Source organism: Rhinatrema bivittatum, chromosome 8, assembly GCF_901001135.1.
Source record: "Rhinatrema bivittatum chromosome 8, aRhiBiv1.1, whole genome shotgun sequence".
NCBI classification, from domain to species: Eukaryota; Metazoa; Chordata; class Amphibia; order Gymnophiona; family Rhinatrematidae; genus Rhinatrema; species Rhinatrema bivittatum.
The window spans coordinates 37,880,301-37,906,578 of record NC_042622.1 but is presented as its reverse complement, the minus strand read 5'-3'; the positions used below and the strand labels follow the sequence as shown (position 1 = coordinate 37,906,578).

At 43.9% G+C, this 26,278-nt stretch overlaps 1 protein-coding gene across 4 annotated transcripts in view; it reads left to right on the top strand.

Annotated features, from left to right (window-relative positions):
• Positions 1 to 26,278, top strand: part of RIMS4 (regulating synaptic membrane exocytosis 4) — a 278,761-nt gene that overhangs the window by 161,154 nt on the left and 91,329 nt on the right. For 2 of the 4 annotated variants that reach the window (XR_003858308.1, XM_029613599.1), the window contains exons 2-3: positions 9,325 to 9,390; positions 15,930 to 16,071. Coding sequence is in view for 3 of the 4 variants with exons in the window: in XM_029613599.1 (XP_029469459.1) it covers positions 9,325 to 9,390; positions 15,930 to 16,071 (208 nt within the window). In the remaining variant the exon portion in view is untranslated. The remainder of the gene's footprint in view (positions 1 to 9,324; positions 9,391 to 15,929; positions 16,072 to 26,278) is intronic. The other 2 variants (XM_029613600.1, XM_029613601.1) reach the window with 2 other exon arrangements.

Genomic DNA, 26,278 nt, shown 5'->3' with positions numbered 1-26,278 from the left:
AGAAAGAGATGCCATAGCAAACTTGGTCATACGTCCAATGGGGCAGTTTGTTGAACCAGTGGCGAAAGGGACTTGTAGTAATCAGTCCATATTGCTTGAAACACTCGCTTTTTCTTTGGAGTAAACTGTTTATACCTGGAGCCATATTCCAGTTGATAAAGCTCAGACATAAGAGCGGACCACAGCTCTTGAGTGGGGGGGTGTGGGTCCAGCCACTTTAACAATATACACTTTTTAGCAATAAGACAAGCCTTAGAAAGAAAGCCAGTATTATCAACATTCAAGCTGTGTTCCCCACTGTCATTATTAAGAAGACAAAAGGAGCAAGACCAAATCAGTGTAGTCTGCATGATTGCCGAGAGACGAAGCTGAATGGAGTCCCAGAATACCCTAATGGTAGGGCAGTCCCATAAGCAATGGATTAGGGTGGCGTCCTCCTCAGGGCACTTGAGACATGTAGCTGATGATATGGCTTTCATACGATATGCGTGTGCAGGTGAGTATACAATACGATGAAAAACGCGTTGCTGGAGGTCGCGGAGTGCCACATTATTAGTAATTGTAAAAATGGACTCATACGAATACTTAAGCGCTCGCTCATCCAGCTCTTCTCGGCAGTCTCTGGACCAGGTTGAGAGCAACTTTTTGTATACAGAGAAGGACATATTACAATTGTAAAAGGCATAAAGACAAGACAGAGAACCTTTGTGAAACTGTAAACATGCAATGAGCTCTTCATATCTGGTATTATGTATGGCCCCCTGCGCCTTTTGTAAAAGGACCCTACATTGTGCTTTCAGATACCCAACAATTAAAAAATGTTGTGGACCTAACTCCAAAAGTTCCCGCCACTGATCCACAGACGGTATCTGCCCAGTAGAGGAATCTAGCACCTTCCCCAAAGGCCATCTCCCACCCACTGCAGGTTGTGGATGTATAGGGAGTATCGTCAAGGAGATCTTGGAAGACCCTCTTAACGGATATTGATAGGAGACCTGAGGTGAGAGGTCTAAAAGCCGCCTGGTAGCCTGCCACACTTTCCGCATCGTTTTGATTAGGATAGAGGGTGATCTCATAATTGTAAAAGCAGCTCCCGTAACATGTAGAACATAGCTAGGGTCGAGGGAGGCACAGATGAAGTGGATCAGCTGTGGGTCAGTGTAATCAGAGGAGCCAAAGAACCAGTCTCCCAAAAAACGAAGATTTGCTGCTAAAGCATAAAGGTGAAAGTTGGGAAGACCATAGCCTCCCTGGGCTTTTGGGGCCATCATCGTGACATATGACAGCCGAGCTTTTTTGTTCCGCCATATAAAACTCCGTATGGCCTTTTGTAACACTCGCCTATCTTTCACCTTGAGTAACACCGGCAGCATAAGCAACTTATATATTAACTGGGGCGCAATCACCATTTTTAAGACTGCTATACGCCCGTGGATAGTTAGGGGTAGAGATTGCCAACTGGCCAGTTTCGCACACATTTTACTAATCGTGGGTGGGACATTCAAGCTATACCACAATCTTGGATCTGCATGGATTATAATTCCCAGATATTTGATGGTAGTCTGAGCCCACTTCACCGGAAAATCAGGCCAGGCGGCTTTGAGTTCACCAGAAATATCTAAGGCCTCGGTCTTATCCAAGTTCAGTTTAAACCCTGACAGTAGTTGATACTGGCTGAAGATCTGTATAGCAGCAGGGAGAGCCGTCCTTGCATTTGACAATAGCAGCAGTATATCATCCGCAAAAAGCAGGGTCAATAAACATCTACTGCCTATCGATATTCCCGTAACCCCCTTTGATGCTTCTGCCACCAAGGGTTCCACGGTCATAATAAAGAGAAGGGGCGACAGTGGACAGCCTTGGCGAGTGCCTCTTTGGAGACTGAATTCTGCTGAAAGGTCCCCATTGACCAAGATTCTAGCCGTGGGATTAGTATATAAGAGAGTAATGTAATCAAAAATCCTCCCCACAAGGCCCAATTTATGAAGCACTCGATATAGAAAGGGCCAGGCGACTCTATCGAACGCTTTTTCCGCGTCACAGGTAACTAATAGAGGGTCATGGACTTCTTGCAAATGGCACCGCTCTAAAGCTACCATCACTCTGTGGATGTTTACAGTGGATCGCCTCCCCACCCCAAAGCCCACCTGGTCAGAAGAAATGAGATGAGGCATAATATACTTTAGCCTATTTGCCAAAATTTTGGCATATAACTTTATGTCAAGGTTCAATAGTGATATTGGCCGATAAGAAGAAGCCAAAAGTGGATCTCTGCCAGGTTTAGGGAGAACCACTATTGTAGCCGCCCGCATGGTAGGGGGCATACACTTCTGGTCCACCATCTGCTCAAAAACCTCCCGTAATACGGGGGCTATGTTTTCAGGCATAGACTTATAAAAAATCGAGGTCAAGCCATCAGGTCCTGGAGCTTTTTGGTTGGGTAAGGCCTGAATAGCCTCCGTCACCTCCGTAACATCAATAGATCGCTGCAATTGAGCCAATTGCTGAGGGGTCACACTAGGTAGGGACAAGTTCTGTAAAAAATCAGCTATTGCCGCCTCATCCACCCGGTCCTCCGCATATAGAGTCTGATAGTATTCAGAAAAAATAGCTGCTATGTCCGCAGACCCGGATTTTACATCCCCCTGAGCGTTCTTTAAGTTAGGAATATATTTAGACTGATCTTGTGCCCTGAGAAGACGGGCTAGCAAACGCCCAGCCTTGTTACCATGGTGAAAAAAAGTGTATTGCCTATGACGCAGCACGTTAGCTGCTCTCTCATGCAATAGGGTATTAAGAGCCACCTGTACCTCTCGATAAGTAGTTAGTCTAGCTGCTTCACGGGGATGCTGATTAAGTTGTCTTTTCAAAGCCTGTAGTCTCTTTTCTAAAATTAGGATATCCTTGTCCATTTTGCGTTTCTTATAAGAGGCATAACTAATTATGTCTCCTCTAAGGACGCATTTGGCAGTCTCCCACAAAAGGGTAGGTTGGGTAACATGCTGCGAATTGTGAAGCAAGAATTCAGACCATTTTCGTTTAAGAAAAACTGGGAATTCCGGGTCTCTGGTCAGAAAAGCTGGTAAGCGCCATTGGGTACCCGGGGCTGGCCCACCACAATGAAAAGTCCCCTTAACCGGGCTATGGTCCGAGATAACTGAAGCTTCAATGGAAGAAGCTGTAAATTTAGAAAACAATACTTCAGATATGAACAAATAGTCTATCCTCGTTTGAGTATTGTGGGCCCTGGCTAAATGCGTATATTCCCGCTCACCCGGGTGTAGGGAGCGCCATAGGTCTATTAGTTGTAGGTGTTTGCACAAGTAATTAGGTCCTTTATGCACACTTGGCAAATGTCCCCCCCTGGCCGGTGATCTATCCAACTGGGGGTCTATAACAAAATTGAAATCCCCGCCCAAAATCAACGGAAGGTTTCCTAGTTTAGAAATTTCTGCAATAAGAGTGGTATAAAACCCGTGCTCATAACAGTTGGGAGCATATATCGAAGCTAAAAGAATGGGAGTGCCCAGTAGGAGACCTTTAACCAAAATATATCGCCCTTGTGGATCTTGAACACAGGTTTGCATCTGAAAAGGAACTGATTGATGAATCAGAAGTGCCACCCCTCTACTTTTGGAGGACCCTGTTGCATAGTAAATTTGGGAGACCCATTTTTTCTTAAGTTTCTGAATTTCATTAGGAAGCATGTGTGTTTCTTGCAAAAATATGATTTTTGCTTTTAACCTTTGAAGGCGGGCAAACACCTTTTCCCGCTTTATCGGGGTCCCCAAACCCGCTACATTCCAGGTAACCACTTCCATCGCCATGGTGAACATTTAAGAGATTGAGACCACTGAATAGGCGCCTCCATGCTGCCGTTATAAGTACCAGTTGTACCCACCGCCCCATCCTTCCCTAGGCCAGAAAATCGTCCCCAAATAGAAAAGAATATAGGTGAGCAGGCCACCACACAACCACAAAACTCACTTAGAACACAAAATGCATTACATATGGTACAATGAAGGTTCTCTACAGGTATTCCCTCCCCCTCCCCCCCCACAACAATTTGTAAGAACATCTGAGACCCGATTGTGGGTCAGGTCTCACCCGATATAGGGTGCTCACGCGAGTGAGGCCCCTACCGGGATGGAGATCAGAGATGGGACCAATGTGCTCGGCTGCCCCCCAGCATAGCAACATGAAAGAAAACTCACTAAGCACATATGTTTAACATAGCACACTTCTCGACGGAGTGGCACACATACTAGCAAGTGTCATCCGCCATCACTACACAAATAACTACCAGCGAGCTCCAGTACTCGGTCCGCAAGTCAGGGATCCGCAGGTGCCGAGGAGCCTACCAGGTCCCCAACATAAGCCTTCGCTTCTGCAGCCGAATCAAAAAACCTGACTTGCCCAAGATGAGTAATCTTCAGTTTCGCTGGAAAAAGGAGAGCGAATCGGATATTTTTGTTTACAAGCTCCGAACAAATGGCATTGAAAGCCTTCCTTTGTAAAGTAACTCTCGACGAGAAGTCCTGGAAGACTAGAATCCGCTGCGCCTCATAGTGAAACTCACGAGTCTTCCGGTAGTGCTGCAGAACCAGCGATCTGTGCACAAAGTGAAGAAATCGTGCAATCACTACTCTCGGTCTCCCTGCTGTGTTCCCCTCTGGCCGCCGGCCCAGACGATGAGCACGCTCCAATAGGCCCCCTGACGGAGAGGCCAGGGACGGTACAATGCGCAGGAGCCAGGCTTCCAGGAGTCGTGGTAATTCTCCCTCGGGCAGGTCCTCCGGTACGCCAATAAAACGTAAGTTGTTTCGACGCGATCTATTCTCAAGATCGTCGAGCTTGTCTTCACTGGCCTGTGCAGATTTTTCCAACGCCGCCATCTTCCTCTCCAGGGCCCCCACATCTTCCTCCACTAGGCCAACGCGACCCTCAAGGCGTTCTGTGCGCGAGTCCATTTCTGTAAGGGAGGCTCGAACGTCTGCTATTTGTTCAGAGAGTTGATGTAGCCGCACATCTAAGGCTGCAACGACAGCTTGGGAAATCTTGTCCTCCAAAGTCATTTCTTCAGCGAGCTCTTCAGAAGTTGCCATGAGCGCCATTTTGTCCTCGGGAGCCTTCAATCTCTCCTTCTCCCCCTTTCGGTTCGAGCGTGTCGCCATGTGGATCGCAAAGGCAGTGGAGCTCGCCGATTCCTCACACTCAAACACGCTCAGGGCTGGTGTTAGAGCCAAAAAAGTGCCGAGATTAACTGGAAAACACTGCTGATTTTGCTTGGGGGCAGCCGGAGCTCAGCAGACAGCAGCCTACTAAGCCCACCACATCACGTGATCTCCTTGTCATGGGACTTATTAATAAAGGAGCCTTCATACTAAGGACATCGGTCTGTTTTCTGTTGAACTCATCGCTAATTCGTGGCATTTATCAGTTCCTATGAGTAGAGCCTTGAAGTGTAAGCTCCCCCCCCCCCCCCCCGTGTAGAAAGCTACGATAGCCCCTTCTGTGTATAACAAAGAGCCTGGGCAACTGAAAGAACTTTCTAATTATGAAGGTAGTCAAGAACTGGAACTTCTGAACCTGGGAGGGTGGTTGAATCTCAATCATTGGAGGCTTTTGAGAGCAGATTGGGTTGGAAGCAGGGGATGGACTAAATGATTCCCCCCCCCCCCCTCCCCCGTGAGGTCCAGTGCTCCCTCTAATTTTTGAAAGGCTATGGGGCAGATTAAAAAAAAAGTACGCCGGATTTTAAAAGATACGCGCTTATCTTTTAAAATCCGGCGTTGGCATGCGCAAGGCTGCACAAAATCGGCAGCCTGCGTGCACTGAGCCACGCAGGCTGCCTCCATTCCCTCCGAGGCCGCTCTGAAATCAGAGCGGCCTCAGAGGGAACTTTTTTTTTGTCCCCCCCCCCCCCCCACCTTTCCCTCCCTTCCCCTATCTAACTAAATCCCCCTCCCCTACCTTATTTCACTGTTACGCCTGTCGCCGGCTCCCTGCCCCGGCACAGGCCACTGTGCCGGAGCACTCGGCCCCGCCCCCGGACCGCTGTCATGCCTCTGGACACGTCCCGGACACGCAATGAACGCCGCACCGCCTTTGCAAAATAGGCACGCGTAAATCTGGCAGGATTTACGCGCGCAGGGCTTTTAAAATCTACCCCTATGTGCACAAGTTTATTCTTTGTGCAACTTTTTTTTTTTTTTTTTTATATAGGCCGAGTTCAATTATGGTGCGCTACAAGCCAGTATAACGCAAACAGCATCGGGATTTCCTTTGCGAGCTGTATTTTTGCGGTGTGCCAGGGTTCACAACCTTGCGCGCACTCGTGCACAGCTTAGAGAGGAAACGGTGCTGAAGTCCCTTCTAGCCCTAGTTTTCTATGGTCCGGTGCTAAGATTCTATAATGAGCTTTCCCTAGTGCGTGGTGGTCACAGCTCACACAGGAAGAACCTTGTGCTTGGTCTGGCATTGCGGTGATTGCTTTAAATTTTTTTGTGGATGTTTTTGGCTTTTTTTTTTTTTTTTTCCGCTGCCTGTCATCTCTCCTGCGTCTCTACTCTTCTGCAGTCTCTGTCACTGAGCAACCAGAGCCCACTGTGCAGCAACTGCAGGAGGGCACAAGCTGCTTGGAAAACTTTGCCTCTCAAACATTAACATTTAGGCAATTTATTTTTGGCTGAATGAAAATTAAAGCGGTTTCTTACAGATGGGTAAGTGGAAATGAGAGGGGGAGGAAATATGTACATATTTAGAGTCCAGCTTTACTATATTCAGAATACAGTTGGCCCCTAAATGAAGCCTCTTTCATATGATGGCATCTGTTAGTCATAGTAAAATAAAGGTTTTGGTGTTTACAGTAAAAGAGAGGATTAAATGATGGCAGCTGTTTACAAATTGCCTTGTTGTGGATGATTTTCTTGCATATTTTTCTAATTTTGCCTTGAGTGAGCACCGTCTTTGACGCACCCTACAATACTAGGAAATGAAGATCAGATTTGGTCAATAAAAAAAAGGTAATGAATGAGGTCAGTAAGGAGCAGAGAGGCAGGGCAGTGTGCTAACAGGACACTTTTATATAATTTGTATACATGATGGATTTTGTTAGTTGACTTGTCATTAGCTGTTTAACACTGCAAACGATTCTTGTGGACTTTTTAAACAGAGCATCAGACCTGGATCCTGTTTATTTTATTAAAAGGGTGATTGTAAATACAGTAAATTAGGTCTACAGTGCTTATTGTTCTGGATGATGTTGAGATGTCCTATTACAGTCAATCTCAGATTCTGATTTTAGCCAGTGTATGTAGATTTATTTATAGTTGCTGATGCCCCTTTCTGCCATTTCTGTATGTCATTTTCCCTTTATTTCTATCTAGCTAATGCTAAGGCGGATTTTTTTTTTTTTTTAATGTTCAGATAGTATGGAGTTGAAACTAGATTTCTAGTTGTGCACATTTGCAGGCATTTGGAGTGTTTTTAATAAACCGAGAAGGAAAAATTAGGTATACTCTCATGAGTAGAAGCTAAAAGGAAGCAGGTGTGTGCTAGTACAGTGAAAATGATTTTGCACTTATTTAGCAGTGCTCATGCTACATTTGCTTTATAAAGGCCTTCATGTGAGGAAAAGCCATTAATTTTTATAGAAATGGTACAATTTGAGGTTGTTCTCTCCAATATATTCTTCCTCTAAAGAGGCAGCAGCTGCAGCTAGTAATTTTTTGATTGATTAAAGCAGGATTTGTCATTGGGATCTAAGTTACTCCTTCCTACAATACTGGAAGGAAGGAAAGGAGGGGAAAAGTTGACGGAAGGGATAGGGCAATATAAAGCTCAGTCAGCATCTTGTGGTAACATAGAAATGAATGCAGAAAAAGACCAAATGGTCCATCCAGTTTGCCCCAGCAAGCTTCTTATGGCAGCGGCAAGCTTGCTGGGCAGACTGGATGTTAGGGGTACCACTACCACGGAGATATAACTAAGCCATGCCCTGCTCAGGAGTCTATATAGAGTTGGGAATTGAATTCAGTATTTCAACTTGATATAAACAAATCCATCTGCTTGGCCATTCACTTGTTCTATATCACTGTATCCATACACTTGGTTTTTGATTGAGAGACTTCCAGTTTCAAATCTGTTCTAATTCTGACTATGCATGTTATCTAAATGTGTTAAATAACTCCAGAAATAGCTAGCACTACATTTAAAAGTGTATTAACTCTAGACCAGTGTAATGTGTTTTCCACAGTAAGTTAAGAGGTGAGAACAGTATTTTTGCATAAGCCAAATATGTGTATCCGTGGTTTTATTCATTTTGTTCTGCTTAGTTTCATAATAAATGGAGGGAGTAGTAATACAGAAATTTTATTCTGCCAAGGGCCACTTTGGCATCTAAATATTCTGTAATGGTAGTGAACCCTTGTGCTGTGGCGTGGTTGACACAGCCTAGCAGCCTACCTTGGGCTGAGACAGAGCTGGAACTTCACCTATACTAGCCCTGTTCCCTGCAGGTAGAGCCTTTGGGTTCTAGGGGCCGGCAGGACTTGGCAACAGTCCCACAGGCTGGTCAAGAAGAGAGAGTCCAGGGCTGGGCTGAAGTCAGAGCAGGCAGCGATCAAGGTGTAGTTGAGGTCCGAGGCAGAGATCAGTGACAGGCAAGAGAGTAGTCCAGGTCCATAGCAGAGGTCAATACCAGGCAGACAAGCAAAGGACTGGGATGGGGCAAGGATGTAAGTAAAGCAAGGTGGACTGGATGAGGCAGGGCAGGCTGGACAAAACAAGGCAGGATCAGGAGTGCTTCAGGAGAGCAACATGCACTGCTAATGCAGGAGGACCTGTTGCTGAGGCGGTGTTGCTATGGAGCCAGTCCTTAAATAGCCTGGCAGGGCTGATGTCATCAGGAGGCGCCAATTCAGAGTTCCCGCCAAGGGGGGCCTATAAGAGGCGCTGTGCTGCTTGCGAACCTAAGGGAGCCCTCGGGACAAGGCACAATGTCCGCCTTGGAAGCCTGAAGGCCTGGTCGCAGTTGACAGAATTCCTGCTACATGGGACTGGGCCAGGCATCCTGGGGGTGAGAACTGCTTGTTGCAGTCCAACCCCGCAACTGGCAAACATTACATTTTCCTCTACTCTTCAGCCTGTTAAGACACTGCTGTAAATAGCAACACATTCACTCTTCTGAGTCGATTGACAAAACTGAGCGAGTGTTGCTCACCCTATGGGCAGAAGGGGAAAGGGAAGAAATGCCGATCATAGTTTTCTTATGCGCATTATAGTGCCATAAATTATCAGTAAGGCTTTGATACTCTCTTTCAGCAGGTCGATACCACTATCAAGTTGGAGGGGTTCAAATCTGCCACAGACCAGCCCTGCATGCATTGAGTAGGACTCCAGCTTTCCTAAATTTTGGCATCTACTTGTAGCCAGAGAGCTTCTTCCACAGTTGCATTCTGATTTCTGTCACTGTCATGGCTTCCGGATAATCTGGAATGACACCATCTCTTCTTTCTTTTTTGCCTGGATGGATTCTTCTAACCATTTCCAACCCTAACAATGGTGGTGGTGGTACGCATCAGGCTTCCAAGAAGGCACTGGGGTAACCTGCACAAAGTGATGGTTACTAGGGATGTGCGGCCTTTTTATAGTTCTACTCATTTGTTTTCGACCTGTTTTCTGACCAAATTTTGTTTTGAGGGTTAGTTTTTTTGGTTTTTTTTTTTGTTTTTAAATTTTGGGATATTCATTTTGGTAAATAGCATTTACTATTTGCCAAAACAATCTGAAAATTTTGGGAATTTTCAGAATGAGCTGATTTTCGGTTTGAATGACTGAAAACAAATGAAGATCTGCTCATTTGGATTAGTTTCCCCATTCAAATTATCCAAATTCATATTCCTAATGTTCACAACCCTAGAAGCAGTGGTGCCAGCTACATTAGGCTTCCAAGAAGGCTGGGATAACCAGCACGAAGAGACCATGGTTAAAACTCAAACATAAAAGAGTGTGAGGATGCTTGATGTTTTGAATAACAGCCTCATTAGTTTTGGTGACAGTGTAGATTATTACAAAACTTGGTACTAAGACATAGAAGGCTTTCTAATTAAATTTAACACTTCTGCATTTCTTAACAAGAGGACAATGTAACAAAAATTACAGACATACAAAATGAATAAAGACATAAAAGCAAATAGCATACAGTATATCAAAAATACAAAGCTACAACTGAACAAATCCCACCAAACCATTATAAAGTGGATTTAATATTGGTCTTGTAAGAATCAGGAGAATACAGCAAAGTCTGAAATGGCCTATAAAACAGTCCCTTTTGTGACAATATGCTCATCTACCTAAAGTGATAGAAAACCAGATGAAAAATTTCAACTGAGCAGATTGCATGGGCCTGTTGGTCTTTATTTGCCATCATATGCTATGTTATACTATGCTACCTAACCAACTCAAGTTATGACACCCCCCCCCCCCCCCCCCCCCCCAGTATCTATAGGGGATTCCTCAGACGTCCTGGGAACACACTTTGAGAAACATAGCAGATCCCTTTTGTAAACTTTTTAGACCATTTCAATTGTAAGTTTAAAAGATATCTTTTGATGAGACAGGAATTAAAGCAGTGGAGTCAGTATTCAGAAACCCACTGAAAGGGTATAATAAACGGGTACTCGACTGCATTTACCTGGCTCACTGTGCAGAGGAACTATTCAGCTAAATCTACAAGTTCAGTTTGAGTGGGTAGATTTAGGCTTCCTGTTTGTGTGGCTGGCGTTAACACTGAATATCATGCTAACCAGCTAAATTTGAAAGCCTACCTAAAGAATTCTTCCAACCCAACCCCTTTCTTACCCAACTAAATGCATGCAATCTGCCATTTTAACCTTAAAAGCTTAGCTGGTTAGAGTGGCCACATTTTCAGTCAGATTTACCCAGCTAAAACCCAGTCACGTCAAATAACTTGGATACCTAGAAATACAGATGAAGAAACAATCTGTGGTTGATACTTTATTAGACTAACTTAATACATTGGCGATTGGCTTTCAAGAACTATACTGGGAGACAGGAGTAATATTCCTTATATAATGCTTTCAGTGGTTGTGTAAGGTAATTCACAAGGCTTGCATGGGGAGATTAATGCCCTACTCCTTGGCCTACCTCTTGCTACCATTCATCCACTCCAAATACTACAGAACGCAGCTGCCAGAATTCTAACAGGAACTAAGAAATAAGAGTATATTACTCCAACTCCTCATCTCTTTACACTGGCTCCCAATAAAATACAGAATAGACTACAAAGTTTTAACAATCCTCCACAAAATAATAACAGGACAACAAAACTACTGGCTAAGCAAACACATTGAACTACATGCTCCAAAAAGAAACCTTGGCTCAATGAATAAAGGCCTCCTCAAAATCCCTCACGTAAAAACCACTCTTCTATTAACAACCCGTGAGAGAGCCATTTCCATTGCCAGTCCTGCACTTATGGAACTCTTTACCAACCAATCTAAGAACATAACTAAACACCAAAACCTTTAAAAAAGATTTAAAAACCTGGCTTTTCACCAGAGCCTACTCAGACGCACTCAACCATCAACACCAACAGACTCCCACCCAATACAACACCAAGAAAACAGAGATACCATCTTGTCCACCCATGAAGTCTCGGCACAACCACAAAACCCACTATACGCCGCTCAAGAACTTTACAATATATAATAACTAACACCCTTCCTGTTGCTTCTACCATTGTTACCTAACTTGTTCACCTATTATACTCACTGTAGAATCCCTGATGTTACTTTGTCTACCTATTATGATTACTGTAAACCGTTATGATGGCGAAACCGAATGACTGTATACAAAACATGTTAAATAAATAAATTAAGCGATTTATAATCACTACCTGTTGCTAGTAACAAGTACGTTTTCAAAACCCGGTGCACAGAAATCCTGGGAGATATGCACGTGGCCGGGCCGAGCGCTCGCTGACCACGTTTTCAAAATGGCCCGGCCACGCGCATAACTCCCAGTATGCGCGGAAGAGCTGGGGTTTTGAAAAGGGGCAGGGCAGGGGCTGTTTGTGACAGCGCCATTTTGCGCTGATTCGGAGAAGTGCAAGCTGGTAGCCGGCTGGCACGCACAACTTTCTTCTGCTCGGAGGAGCAGGTAAGTTGTAAAAAAAAAAAAAAAAAATTAGGGTAGGTAGATGGGATTTAGGGATTGGGGAGGAAAGGGGAAAATGAAGGATAACTCCCAGTCCATTCCTTTATTGGAGCGGACTGGGAGGGAAGTGGGGAAAGTCCCTGTCCCGTCGGCATGCGTGTGCTAAAAAAAAAAAACAAACGTTCCCCTCTCCTGCATGAGCGCAAATGGGCACCCGTGTGGGTATCAGATTTTATAACATGCGCTCGTCGACGAGCGCATGTTATAAAATCGGTGCGACCATGTGCGCACGTGTGGTTTCGAAAATGTACCCTTTAGGTTTTACTTCTCTCGTCTTAATTGAGTTGCATTTTTGACTCTGTTCTCAGTTCTTGTGAAGTGCAGATGATATTCCTCAAACGTTGTCCTATTCATGGAGTAAACAGTGTAAAATGGTCTATTTTAAAGTGAGGAAGGCCTGTTGAAGGAGTGTATTTGTCTTGCTTATTTGATGCTTATATTATTTTTATTATGAACTCACCTAGGCCATTCCTTAGTGAGAGTAGAGTGGGATCTAGATGGGTTTTTAGAATAATATTTATTTGTTGAAATTTGAACCAAGATTGTGTTTTGACTACTGTATTTAATGTATTTTTAGATTATTGGTGTAACTATTTTAATATATTGTATTTGATAGCTTTGTAAACCACCTTGGGTTAAACTTTGATTTAAAGGTGATATACTATATAACAATAATATACAGTCCCCTTTATGATAAATTGATACATGTTTGTGTCCTCTTTCCTTCAGGGTATTTTTTTAATATCCTGCAAAGAAACATTTTTGATGGGAATGCTTACAAATTTCTCCAGAATCTACTACTTGTCCACATAAGAAATTGCCATACTGGGTCAGACCAAGGCACCATCAAGCCCAGCATCCTATTTCCAACAGTGGCCAGTCCAGGCTACAACTACCTGCTACAAGTACCCAAACACTAAGTAGATCCCATGCTACTGATGCCAGTAATTGCAGAGGCCATTCCCTAAGTCATCTTGATTAATAGCAGTTAATGGACTTCTCCTCCAAGAACTTATCCAAACCGTTTTTAAACCCAACTACACTAACTGCACTAACCACATCCTCTGGTAACAAATTCCAGAGCTTAATTGTGCGCTGAGTGAGAGAATTTTCTCCGATTAGTTTTAAATGTGCTACTTGCTAACTTCATGGAGTGCCCCCTATTCCTTCTATTATCCGAAAGAGTAAATAACTAATTCACATCTACTCGTTCAAGACCTCTCATGATTTTAAAGCCCTCTATCATATCCCCCCTGAGCCGTCTCTTCTTCATGCTGAACAGCCCTAACCCCCTAACCTCTTTAGCCTTTCCTCATAGGGTAGCTGTTCCATCCCCTTTATCATTTTGGTTGCCCTTCGCTGTACCTTCTCCAGTGCAACTATATCTCTTTTGAGATGCGGTGATCAGAATTGTACATGGTACTCAAGGTGCGGTCTCACCATGGAGCAATACAGAGGCATTATGACATTTTCCGTTTTATTCACCATTCCCTTCCTAATAATTCCTAACGTTGTTTGCTTTTTTGACTGCCGCAGCACACTGAGCTGACTATTTCAATGTATTATCCACTATGATGCCTAGATCTTTCCTGGGTGATAAATCCTAATATGAAACCTAACATCGTGTAACTACAGCAAGGGTTATTTTTCCCTATATGCAACACCTTGCACTTCACATTAAATTTCATCTGCCATTTGGATGTCCAACTTCCAGTCTCACAAGGTTCTCCTGCAATTTATCACAATCCGCTTGTGATTTAACTACTACGAATAATTTTGTATCATCTGCAAATTTGATTACCTCACTTGTCATATTCCTTTCCAGATCATTTATAAATATATTGAAAAGCACCGGTCCAAGTACAGATCCCTGAAGCATGCCATTGTTTACCTTTTCCACTGAGAAAATTGACCATTTAATCCTACTCATGGTTTCCTGTCTTTTAACCAGTTTGTAATCCACGAAAGGACATCGCCTCCTATCCTATGACTTTTTAGTTTTCTTGGAAGCCTCTCATGAGGGATTTTGTCATATGCCTTCTAAAATTCCAAATACCGGTTTCCCTTTATCCACATGTTAACCCTTTCAAAAAAATGAAGCAGATTTGTGAGACAAGACTTGCCTTTGGTAAATCCATGCTGTGTTTCATTAAACCATGTCTTTCTATATACTCTGTGATTTTGATCTTTAAAATAGTTTCCACTATCTTTCCCGGCACTGAAGTCAGGCTCACTGGTCTATAGTTTCCTGGATTGCCCCTGGAGCCCTTTTTAAATATTGAAGTTACATTGGCCACCCTCCAGTCTTCAGGTACATAGAAACAGAAATGACGGCAGAAGAAGACCAAACGGCCCATCCAATCCGCCCCTCAAGCTACGCACTTTATCCTTTTTTTTCCTTTTTCTCTCTCCCACCTATTACTATTGGCTTCCAGTACTCTCCAGCCCTAATTCTCCTCCACCCCACCACCAATGTAGAGAGCAGCGCCGGATCTGCATCCAAGTGAACATCCAGCTCAATTAGGGGTAGGAACCACTGCAACAAGCAGGCCACACCCCTGCCCCATACTCTTACCCACCCCTGTTTTTTTTTTTTTTTTATTTGGAGATGGCAGCCCAACATCCTTCTGCTCCGTGAAGGTGGAACACCAACCACTGGCATCCCACTCCGTGAATGCCTCTGTGGCTACTGCCGCTCCGTGCAGTGTTTTGCTGCCTCCTCTTTATTCACGTCCTCTAAACTTGATGGATCCACAGTGTTTATCCCTCGCCCCTTTGAAGTCCTTCACAGTTTTAGACTTCACAACTTCCTCCGGAAAGGCATTCCAGGCATCCACCACCCTTTCCGTGAAGAAATACTTCCTGACATTGGTTCTTAGTCTTCCTCCCTGGAGCCTCAGCTCGTGACCTCTGGTTCTGCTGATTTTTTTTTGACGGAAAAGGTTTGTCGTTGTCTTTGGATCATTGGATGATACAATGGATGATTTTAATGATAGGTTACAAATTTTAAGTAATAGATCAGAAATTTCATTTTTGAGTTCCTTCAGAACCCTTGGATACATACATCCGGTCCAGGTGATTTGCTACTCTTTATTTTGTCAATCTGGCCTACTACATTACAGAATTCTATAAATGACCTGGCCTGGTTACATAGTCATGAACTGGTTTAGAAATTGCAGCATATAATTAGTACTACACATGGAAAAGTCTGATCCCTATTATTTTGAGTACTAGGAATAAAGTATACTTCCCAAAACAATTCTAGTACATATGTTAGAATTTGCATCCTATATTAAAACACAATTCTCTCTACAAAGTGTATCATGTAAGCAGCATTGAATATTGCAGTGTTCAAGCATAATGGTGAGAGCAAATCAGGTCAGAAACAGCTAGAGCACTTAAAACACCAAGAAGCTATAACAGAACTATAGTGAGAACTTTATGGTTCACTGCCTTATAATCTACAATGCATGTGCCTTGCTCCAAGACCAATTACTGCTATATATTATGTTGAATAGCACAGATGAACATTGCTTCCTGACGTGTGCCTTTACCAGACTACTCTTATCTACCTTGACTTGTGATGTAGAAATTTATATCTAAGTACAGCAATGAACAGTAATATGGGCTAAATCCACCCCCCTTGTCTCCATAAGATGTTTTATTGCTTTTTTTTTTTTTTATCTTAGAAGGCGATGGCAGAAGAGGCAAAGGGGTTATTCAACGCAGCACAGAAACAGGGCTAGCTGTTGAGATGCCAAGTCGGACAGTACGTCAAGCGAGTCATGAATCCATTGAGGATAGTATGAATAGTTATGGCTCTGAAGGAAAGTAAGTCATTATGATTATCTTTATAGTGTTCAACCCATTAATATGTCTATGGTTTAAAACATGATGCAGTATTCCAACTAGGCTAACTTTGGGCCTCATTTACTAATAAATGTTCCTATAGACACAGAATGGGAGAAAACCTTAGTAAATCAGGCCTTTTCCTTTGAAAGAGAAATGCTGCATATTGGTGTGACCTGGCTACTTTTCTCTGCTGACTATAAGGTATATTGAAATATTTTACAACTTGCTCATGATAGCTCATTGAACAGAATGGAAATTGCAGTGAATTATCCTGTATATTACAGAATGTTCCTATGTGTACTTTGAGTTAACAATTAACAATGCTCTAGAAATATTTTGAAAGAAAAAGGCTAGATTTCTGTCTATTGGAATTCAAGTTAGGATATCCTATCAGAAATTCAGATATATCATAGGCATTTGGGTTCAGTGCTGTTTTTTCACCTGCTTCTTTGTCAGTCATAAGCTAAGACAGTAAGGGGTAGATTTTATAAATTTACACAAGCATGTACTTTTGTTCGCGCACCAGGCGCGAACAAAAGTACGCTGGATTTTATAAGATACGCGCGTATCTTATAAAATCCGGGGTCGGCGCGCACAAGGGGGTGCACATTTGTGCAACTTGCATGCGCCGAGTCCGGCGTGCGCTGCCTGTTCCCTCCGAGGCCGCTCCGAAATCGGAGCGGCCTCGGAGGGAACTTTCTTTCTGCCCCCCCCCCCCAGCCCTATGTAAACCCCCCCTACCTTTGTTGGCAGATTTACACCTGCTGAAAGCAGGTGTAAATCTGCGCGCGCTAGCGGGCTGCTGGCGCGCCATCACCCAACCCGGGGGCTGGTCCGGAGGCCTCGACCATGCCCCGGGACTTACGCGCGCCCCGGGGCTGTGTGCGTGCCGGCGGCCTATGCAAAATAGGCCGCCGGCGCCCTGCGCGCGTAAATCCGGCCGGATTTACGCGCGCAGGGCTTTTAAAATCCGGCCCTAAGTATATACACAAATTATATTCCTCTGCTATATATTCTCTGTGAATACATGTATATATACCCCTTGATAAATTATTAAATATAATGGAAGCTACAAGAAGATAATGCAATCAAGTCCATGAAAACTCACTGAAAGCAGGAGCCAGCCACCAGCTTGAATATCTCATGGCCACATTAAAAAAAAAAAATGAAGCAGTATGTCTGAAATCCATCCTTAAACAGTGTTGGACCAGGCATCTGTCCTGGTCCTACTTAAAAGCTAGAGAAACAGGTAGCTCCAAGGCTGGGTCTCCTGAGAGCAGGAATAAAACTTAGGCCCAGAGGGGAACAGACAAGCCCCTGTCTCCAGGAGAAGGCACCTCCTGAAACATTGCTGATTGTGAATACTGAGCTGTTATACTGCTGAAGGTAAGTAGGTTGTATGATGTGTTATGTTATAAATAAACCGCTCTTTAAGAAGAAGGCTGGAGTCCTGTGTGTGCGTGTGATGTCTCCAGTTTAAGACCACTCGGCTATGTCACAATTTCATTTAGAATCTTTCAAAATTTCAAATGTGATTTACATATTGCCAAATTGCAGTATGACACATTTAACTAAAATCAGTGTGAGATCTTACTTTCTAAAGATGGTCTGATTTTCCTGAGGCTGCATGAGGTAAGGCATTTGCAGAGAGGCTGCAGTTAATATGAGAACTGCCATGCTGTTAGTTTGACACAGATAGCCTTCACTGCCTCCTCTCCCGAACAGTCTTCATAAAGACCCATAATATCAATCCCTGCTGGTCACAGAAATGCTCCATTACGATTAAATATTGATGGATTGTGGTATTCAGGCTAATTTAATAGTAGTGTGTATACTATGAAGTTAGAGACCAAAGCTGTGTGCCCATGAGGGACTGGTAGGGACCTTGGCTTTCAGGTTTTAGTTTTACCAGGAATTTAGCAGTATTTATTACAACAAGAGTATAAATATTTACCTGGAAAAAATGACCAATCTTTTTTTTCTTTCCACTGATTTCTCCCATTTTTCTTCTTGTTGCAATAAACACCGATAAATTCCTTTTGAAAAGTAAAATAAAAACTGAAAACAAGGTCCCTAAGGATAGGGAAGCTGGCAAATCAGCACTGGAAATAGCCAAGTTTACTGTAGCTCCTTTGGAAGCTTTATCTTCATCAGTCCTGCTGAATGTGGTGCCTGCTTTGTGTGTTAAAAGAAGTAGTAATGTGTGAGAGGGGAGCTTCTGGGAGCCCCTTTCTTAAATCATTTCATGGTAGACAAGAATATCTCATGGAGTGGAGCAGAGCTGGAGTCCTTCCTAAGCAACTGATTGCACATCTGTGTTTGAAAGAGGGAGAAAGGAAGGTGGAACCTGGTGGGTCTTAAAGATCGGACCTGCGTTCCTAACATCTGTGCGGTTCTTAATTGATTACTTTGCTTGGCTGTGTCTTGCTGTAAGGGTTAAGTGCAAATTACAAGTGGATGGAGAATGCATACAGCTAAAGTAATTCTTGAGATGGAACTGGAGGAGTAAGAGAAGGAGCAGGAGCTGTACAGAGAACAGAGACTTGGCAACCTCTTCCCCCCCCCCCCCCCCCAAAAAACAAAAAAACCCCACACTCAGAGCCACACATTTTTATAAAGTGATACTGTACCCACGAGACATCAATTTGTCTTTTTTTGTGTAGCTTCTTGTGAGTCTGGCTCTTTATGCACTCGTGTCCTACAAACCATAAGTTGGAAGCCTGATTTTTAATTCCTTTAACCAGAGAGTCTGAAAACACAATTTCCCATAATTTCTAAATAGAAATAAAAAAAATTTGTCTCTAACTATCCTGTAATACATTTAAAGCTGATTTGAAAACAGGTTCACATATATCACTGGGAAGCTAAGTGAGGCTTGTTCTGCATTGACTCTGGGAGCCGTGACACCTCTTGGGCTCCCTTTGGCATCCTGCCCCTTTTCCATTCCCAAAATAATTGCATGTTACACATTAATCTTGGTATTAATTGGCCGCAGCTTTTATTAACATAACAGTTAATATGAAATCAACATAACAGTTCACCCACCCGGGCCAATCCGACAGTCTCACCGCTACTGGAACCACGCCCCCCTTTTGTAGCCCGCCACAATTCTAGCAAGGCTACATCATTCCATCCCCCGCCGCGTTTACAAGCAAGGGGGCCCTGCCTCCGGGCGTGGTCCCCCACCCCTTTTACAACCTGCCTTTTGTCAGCCCCGCTGTGGACCTAGGTCTAATAATTCTCTGTTGGACCGGGTACCCGCCACCAGCGCCAGGTAGTGTTTACACTTGCCTGGTGCCCCCCCAAACCAAACCTTAGCTGCGGCTGTTTTACACTCATGTGTAGTTCCTTTTGAATGACTCTTGTATTTCATTATTGAAAAGGTTGCACCTGATAACAGGTGTACCCTGTCCTGCCAGTAAAAACCTTTGCACTGTTCATTGGCCCATGCGTGCCGTATCTGACAGCCCCCCATATGCACCAACCATCCTCCGACCTTTCTGTTTAACTTCTTCCGAGCTCTAACTTTTGATTTGCAAATTTTAATGCAAGATATTATGTCGGACCAGAAAATAAGCACTCCCGGGAAACCTGATTGTATTTCCTGTAGGTCCCTCTTCATCTGCCGTAACAGTTGTCTACATGACATTGCCCCTAAATCATTCCCACCCAGGTGTATTATGTTTGGTCTGGCCAACGAATCCCTCTTGACCCGTAGTATGGGAAGTAACTGCTCCCAGCGCATTCCACGCTTTCCCATTCAAATGATGCGCACCCCCCGATGTGCCAAGCCCAGAAGTGGGCCGTATCTCTGCTGCCGTGCCCTCTGTTCTGCCCAATGCACGAGTGAGTGTCCCACGATCCACACCTGCAGCAACCTAGAACCCGATTCTGTAATAAAATAAGCAAATTAATTGACCGGTTGTAATGTGCCGGCTCGATCCAGCCTGACATAGGGAGATGGCGCTCTGCTGCGGTAAATTCCTATCTGTTGTATGGCCTCCGTTGTGAACCCTGCCTGCGGCATGCTAGTGGCCGTTCCTATTCTGAAAGAGTGTGTCCCAAAGTCATCTGCATTCTCTCCTATCTCATTTAAGGTTCGCTTGAGTATCGCTGAAAACTGGTATCGCGTTAAAGGGGCCCTGTCCGCATGTATAAGTAAGCGATCCCCTTTTGTAGGTTGCACGGCTTGATATTTCTCTAAATTGGCAAGTGGGCAAGTGACCTGACCATGCAATTGTTTTAATGTCAAGGTAGCCCCCCACCCGAATTGATCAGTTTTGGACCTTGGTATAAACATCCTCATCGTGTCCCCCTGTTTTGTGACATTCCGCATTAGCATTCCCGTGTAACCGACATCCTTTTTAGATGTCGCCACCAGCTCGCCAGTGCGTAGTGCGCAGAAGGCTAGTGTAAAAGCTAACCTAAATAACTGTCTCAAATGTTGAATGGCATATGTCGCCCAGCCTATGACTGGGACTGTACTCCCCTTCCAGACACTCCAACAACGATATACCTTACCAGAAGGAGACCTTTATGCATACTGTCAAATTACTCATTTTATCAAGTCCGAGAAGCACTTACTCGCAGATACTCCTGAAGTCCAAAAATTAAGGGAAGTTATCCAAGTGGGGAAAAGCAGCAAATGTACAGTTTCTTACTTTTATAAGGAGATGATGGGGTATTCCGAGGAACAGTCTCTAGCTCCACTTTACGCGAAATGGCAAACTTGGGCCCTTTTTTCCTTAACATTGACAGAATTTGTAAAGTGTTTTAGCGATTTGCCTGTGATATCAGAAAATGTGCTTTTACAAGAAACACAGTACAGATTTCTCTGGTTGAGCTATATTGCACCCAAACGGGCTCACCAAATGAAAATAACGCAAACGCCTTACTGTCCGAAATATGCAGACCAGGACAGTAATTTTTTTCACTGTTTTTGAGAGTGTAGAATAATATCCCAGTTTTGGAGACAGGTGTGTCATGCCAGCTTGGTCGTTTTGAAAAAGACTTTAACATTGAACCCAAACCTTTGGCTCTTTGGGATAGAAGAATCATCACATCCTAAACTATCTACCCCAGAATGTTTTTTTCTATTGAAGGCGGGCACGGTGGGGAAACAAATCATATTAGCTAATGGCGCCCCCCCTCCCCCCCCCAGTTACGAACATTGGTTTCAGAAACTGGTACGCCTATGTTCTACGGAGTATGCCATACTTACACCAGAGACGCCAAAGAAGTCTGTACATACCACGCTAATTTGGGTGGCTTTTACAAATTATTTAGCCCCCTCATAGGCACCTGCAGAGATCCATAGTATTTGGACAAGTCCCTGAACATATGAGCAAGGTCAATAAACTTTTTTCATTTTCAGAGGTTAACTATGGCACAGGAACTTTATCAGGATGATTCACCAGCACTGGCTTAACGTTGTGATCTAATAGATACAAGGATTTATGGGCGTTTTTTTGTTGGGGGGGGAGGGTTTAAAGGGGGAGGAATAAGTTTTTTGGTGGACTAATGTTCTATGTTTGCTGTGTTTGAAATGACGAAAGTTCAATAAATAAAGTTTAAAAAAAAAAAATAAATAAAAAATAAAATTAATAAATCGTGTGTTATGGAATGCCGCCCGTCCCTCTGGTCCCCTAGTCTCCTTCCCCAACCCTTCAACATTTTTCGAGTCAGAAATCCTTTGGTAGGATCCCCCCAACCTTGGGCTCCCATGAAAAATGCCAGCCCAGCTAGCTGCTTCACTACTATGCCCCTGGACAGTCCCGCATCCTTGGCCCACGATATGTATGCCACAATCTGTTCCTCTGCCACCGGCCCTTTTTTCCAACCATGTTGTTTCAGGAAGGAGCACACTCTCCCATATCCCCTGCAATAGGCATCCCATGTGGTGGGAGCCACAGATCATCGCAACAGTTCTAACGTAGTTGGCGACCAATTGCCCATACATGCTCCGGTACTGGAGTTGCCTGTTAGTCGGCGTCGGGTACTTGTTTACGGAACAAAGACCATTTAGCACGAGATAACTAGTCTGAAATAATTGCAACACACATGAATCTGGACTCCCCAGCTATAATACTAGGAGATTTCAACCTGCACGTAGACAACACTACACTCTCAACCAGCTGTGAGGCTTTGCTCACCGCCATGTCAGCCATGGGCTTCAATCAGATCATCAATAAACCCACCCATAAAGCAGGCCACACTCTGGACCTCATCTTCGTAAACTCTGGTATTAATCATTCATCCCACCCTGTATGCAAGCAGGTCCCTTGGTCAGACCACACATTAATCTCAGCCACCTTCACTCTGACAAAATCCAATGACATACACTCCCCTCAACCATCATTTATCTACAGAAAGCCCTGCTCTTCCAACAACCTCAGCAACCAGCTGGCTTCAGAACTACCACGCATAAACCTCTCTGATCCCAATTCAGCCCTCATCTCCTGGAACAACATCACAGAGGCTATAGCAAATAAACTATGTCCACTATCTACAAAAAAACTCAACCCCAACTCCTCAAAAAAAACAACCCTGGTTCAACAATGATCTTAGACAACTCAAACAGAGCTTAAGACAGAAAGAGAGTAAATGGCGCAAAAACCCCTGCCCCAGCACGCTCGCTGCCTATAAATTAGCACTCCACCACTACAGGAACTCCACTTTAAAATCAAAAAGGGATTTCTATGCTCACAAGATCCATGACCTTATCTTCGATGCAAAAGCCCTTTTCACCTACGTATCCAAACTAACACAAACCAACGCAGAAGATATTCCTAGCAACCAAGCACAATCCAAAGCTGATGAATTGGCTCTTTTCTTCCATAGCAAAATCTCCAACCTCCTAACGCGACTGCCAACTAGCATTTCCTCTCCCACAAGTATATGTCATCTCCTAAACAAAGGCATCTCTCTCGAATCATTTGATGCCATCACCGTTTCAGAGATCCAATCAGTACTAAAGAAAATGAAACTTTCCACCCATCCATTCGACCAAATCCCTACTAAACTTCTCCTGCTAATTCCTGACACATCTCCAAAACATTGGCTGACATCATAAACTGTTCACTATCTCAGGGTATCCTTCCTGATGTCCTTAAACTGGCCTCTCTCAAACCCCTCCTAAAAAAAACCAAATTTGGATCCTAAAGATCCCACCAACTTCGCCCGATCTCCAACCTTCTATTTATAGCAACGATCATGGAAAAATTAGTCGATGCACAGCTATCCGACTACATCGAAGATCACAAAATTCTTTACCCCACTCAATTCGGGTTCCGTAAAGCCTTAAGCACCGAAACCCTACTCATATCCCTGACAATCACCTCATCATGGGACTTGATAAAGGTCAATCCTTCTTACTGATTCTCCTTGACCTCTCAGCAGCATTTGACACCGTTAACCATTCCATCCTCCTCAATCAGCTGTCTGTAATCGGAATAACAGGAACTGCACTGGCTTGGTTCAAATCATTCCTCAGTAACAGAGGCTTCAAGGTCAGAATTCACAATAAAGAATCCCCCCGCTACAACTCCTCCCTAGGAGTTCCTCAGGGTTCCTCTCTATCCCCTACGCTCTATAACATATACCTTCTTCCACTTTGCCACTTGTTAACCAACCTGAAACTAACACATTTCTTATACGCCGACGATGTACAAATTTTGATCCCCATTAAAAAATCTATTACTAAACACTTGAATATTGGGAAAACTGCCTTTGAGAAATCAACTGCCTCCTCTCTAGCCTAAACCTGATTCTAAATCCTTCTAAGACTGAACTCCTTCTCATCTCCACGGAAAGTAGTAACATCACCTCAAACCCTCCAACCAAGTAAGGGACTTAGGAGTAATCATAGATAATCGCCTGAATTTAAAATCTTTCATCAACCAAACTACTAAGGACTGCTTTTATAAACTACAGGTACTGAAAAGAATCAAACCTCTCCTCCACTTTCAAGATTTCAGGACTGTCCTTCAAGCAATAATCTTCTCAAAAATAGACTACTGTAACGCTATCTTACTAGGTCTCCCTGCCTCCTCCACCAAACCCCTCCAGATGCTCCAAAATGCGGCAGCCAGAATACTGACCAACTCCAGGAGAAGAGACCACATCACTCTCATTCTCAAAAACTTACACTGGCTGCCAATACATTTCAGGATTATTCATAAGTCCATCACCATTATCTATAAAGCCATCCATCATCATGCTCCTCTTAACCTATAAATCCTGCTTAGACAACTTACCTCCTCCAGACCCATTAGAGAAGCTTACAGAGGATCACTACATGTATCACAATCCAAATCCACACATTATCGAGCATTTAGAGACTGGGCTTTCTCTACAGCGGGACCTTCGATATGAAACTCCATTCCCCCTGATCTGAGACAAGAACCATGCCTTCTAACATTTAGAAAAAGGCTTAAGACTTGGTTATTTAAACAAGCCTTTCCAGACCCTAACTGATTCTTAGTATCAACCATGGAAAGACTTCAGTACACTGTAAAAAATTATACCTCTGTCTGTTAAGTTACTATAACTTTGTTTCTTCTTCTCCCAGTTGAACAGCCTTGTTTTATTGTAACTGCGTTGACTCTCTTCACTTGTTCAAGGTTTAAAGTTATCACTCCCCCTGTTATTTTGTAAACCAGCATGATGTGATTGTATCATGAATGCCGGTATAGAAAAACTCTAAATAAATAAATTATACATTATTTGCTAGGTATTGTATACCATTATACACCCCTGGAACATGTCGCGCCTTTACAGTGGTATTAATGCGCAAACTACTTAGGACTACCTGTCGAAACAGGTCCGTCACCCGTGGACATTTGGCTGACTCTGTTGATGACTGAAACCACTGCTTGGTTGTCACACCAGAATATATGTTTGTTCTGCAAGTGCTCCCCCCAGATTATCAATGCCACCCATATGGGGACAATCTCCAGGAATGTTATATTTGCTGTTATTCCTTCCTCCACCCATGCGGCCGGCCATTGCATGGTAGCCCACGCACCCTGACAGTACATGCTGAATCCCTATCCCCCAGAAGCATCTGAATGAATGTTCAAATTACGGCTTGATACCGGGGGCTCCTGCCAGACCGATATACCTTTGTAACTGCTCCGGAATAATATCCATATCGCCAGGTCCTCGCGTATAGGTTGTGATATCCTGATGAAATGGTGCGGATGTCTGACTCCTGCTGTTGCTGCTGCTGGTCTGCGCAAGAAGGCTCTGCCCATAGGGATTACTCGGCAAAGTTAAATGCTCCCAACAGTGTCTGCACCTCCCGAAGTGTCATCTTCTTCGCCTTTGTTGCCTTGTCCAGTAGGCCATGCAGTTTTTGGAGTTTGTCCATTGGGAGTCTGGATATCATCCTCTTAGAATCCAATTCAATGCTGAGGAAGACATGGTGTTAGTTGGCCCCTCTGTCTTCTCTTGTGCAAGTGGAACGCCAAAATCCTCTGCCACCTCCTGAAAGGTCCGTAACAGGCAAGCCGCCATCTCTGTTCCAGCTGGACCGACGAACAGGAAATTGTCTAAGTAGTGTATTATATTGTCTGACTGTGCCCTTTTTGCCGTCACCCAGTGTAAAAATGAACTGAAGGCCTCGAAATAGGCGCAGGACACTGAGCAACCCATGGGCATGCACTTATCGAAGAAAAACATCCCAGGAAACTTGAAGCCCAGCAAAGGAAAACAAGCTGGGTGGACTGGCAGCAGTCAAAATGCCGATTCAATGTCAGTTTTTGCCATGACTGAAGACTCTCCACACCTCTGAAGAAGAGTGATCGCACTGTCAAATGATACATATTATACGGAACATTCTTCCTGTGGCAGGTGGTCGACTGAGAGCCCAACGATAGGTTTTGTATCAGTCTGTATTTGCCTGGCTCCTTCTTTGGAACAACCCCCAGAGGGGATAATGCCATATTTTGGAATGGGGGCGTTGCAAAAGGGCCTGCCATTCTACCCAATGACAGCTCAATGTCTAACTTGGCTTGGACTATTTCTGGATGTCTCATTGTCGACGCTGCATTATTGACTGTAAACTTTCTGATCTTTCCTTGGTAAGGAATTCGGAATCCTTCACTAAAACCTCTTGCAATCCTCCCAGCATCCTCTTTCTTTGGGTATTTCCCAAGCCATTCTAACATTCTGTCCAGTCGAATCG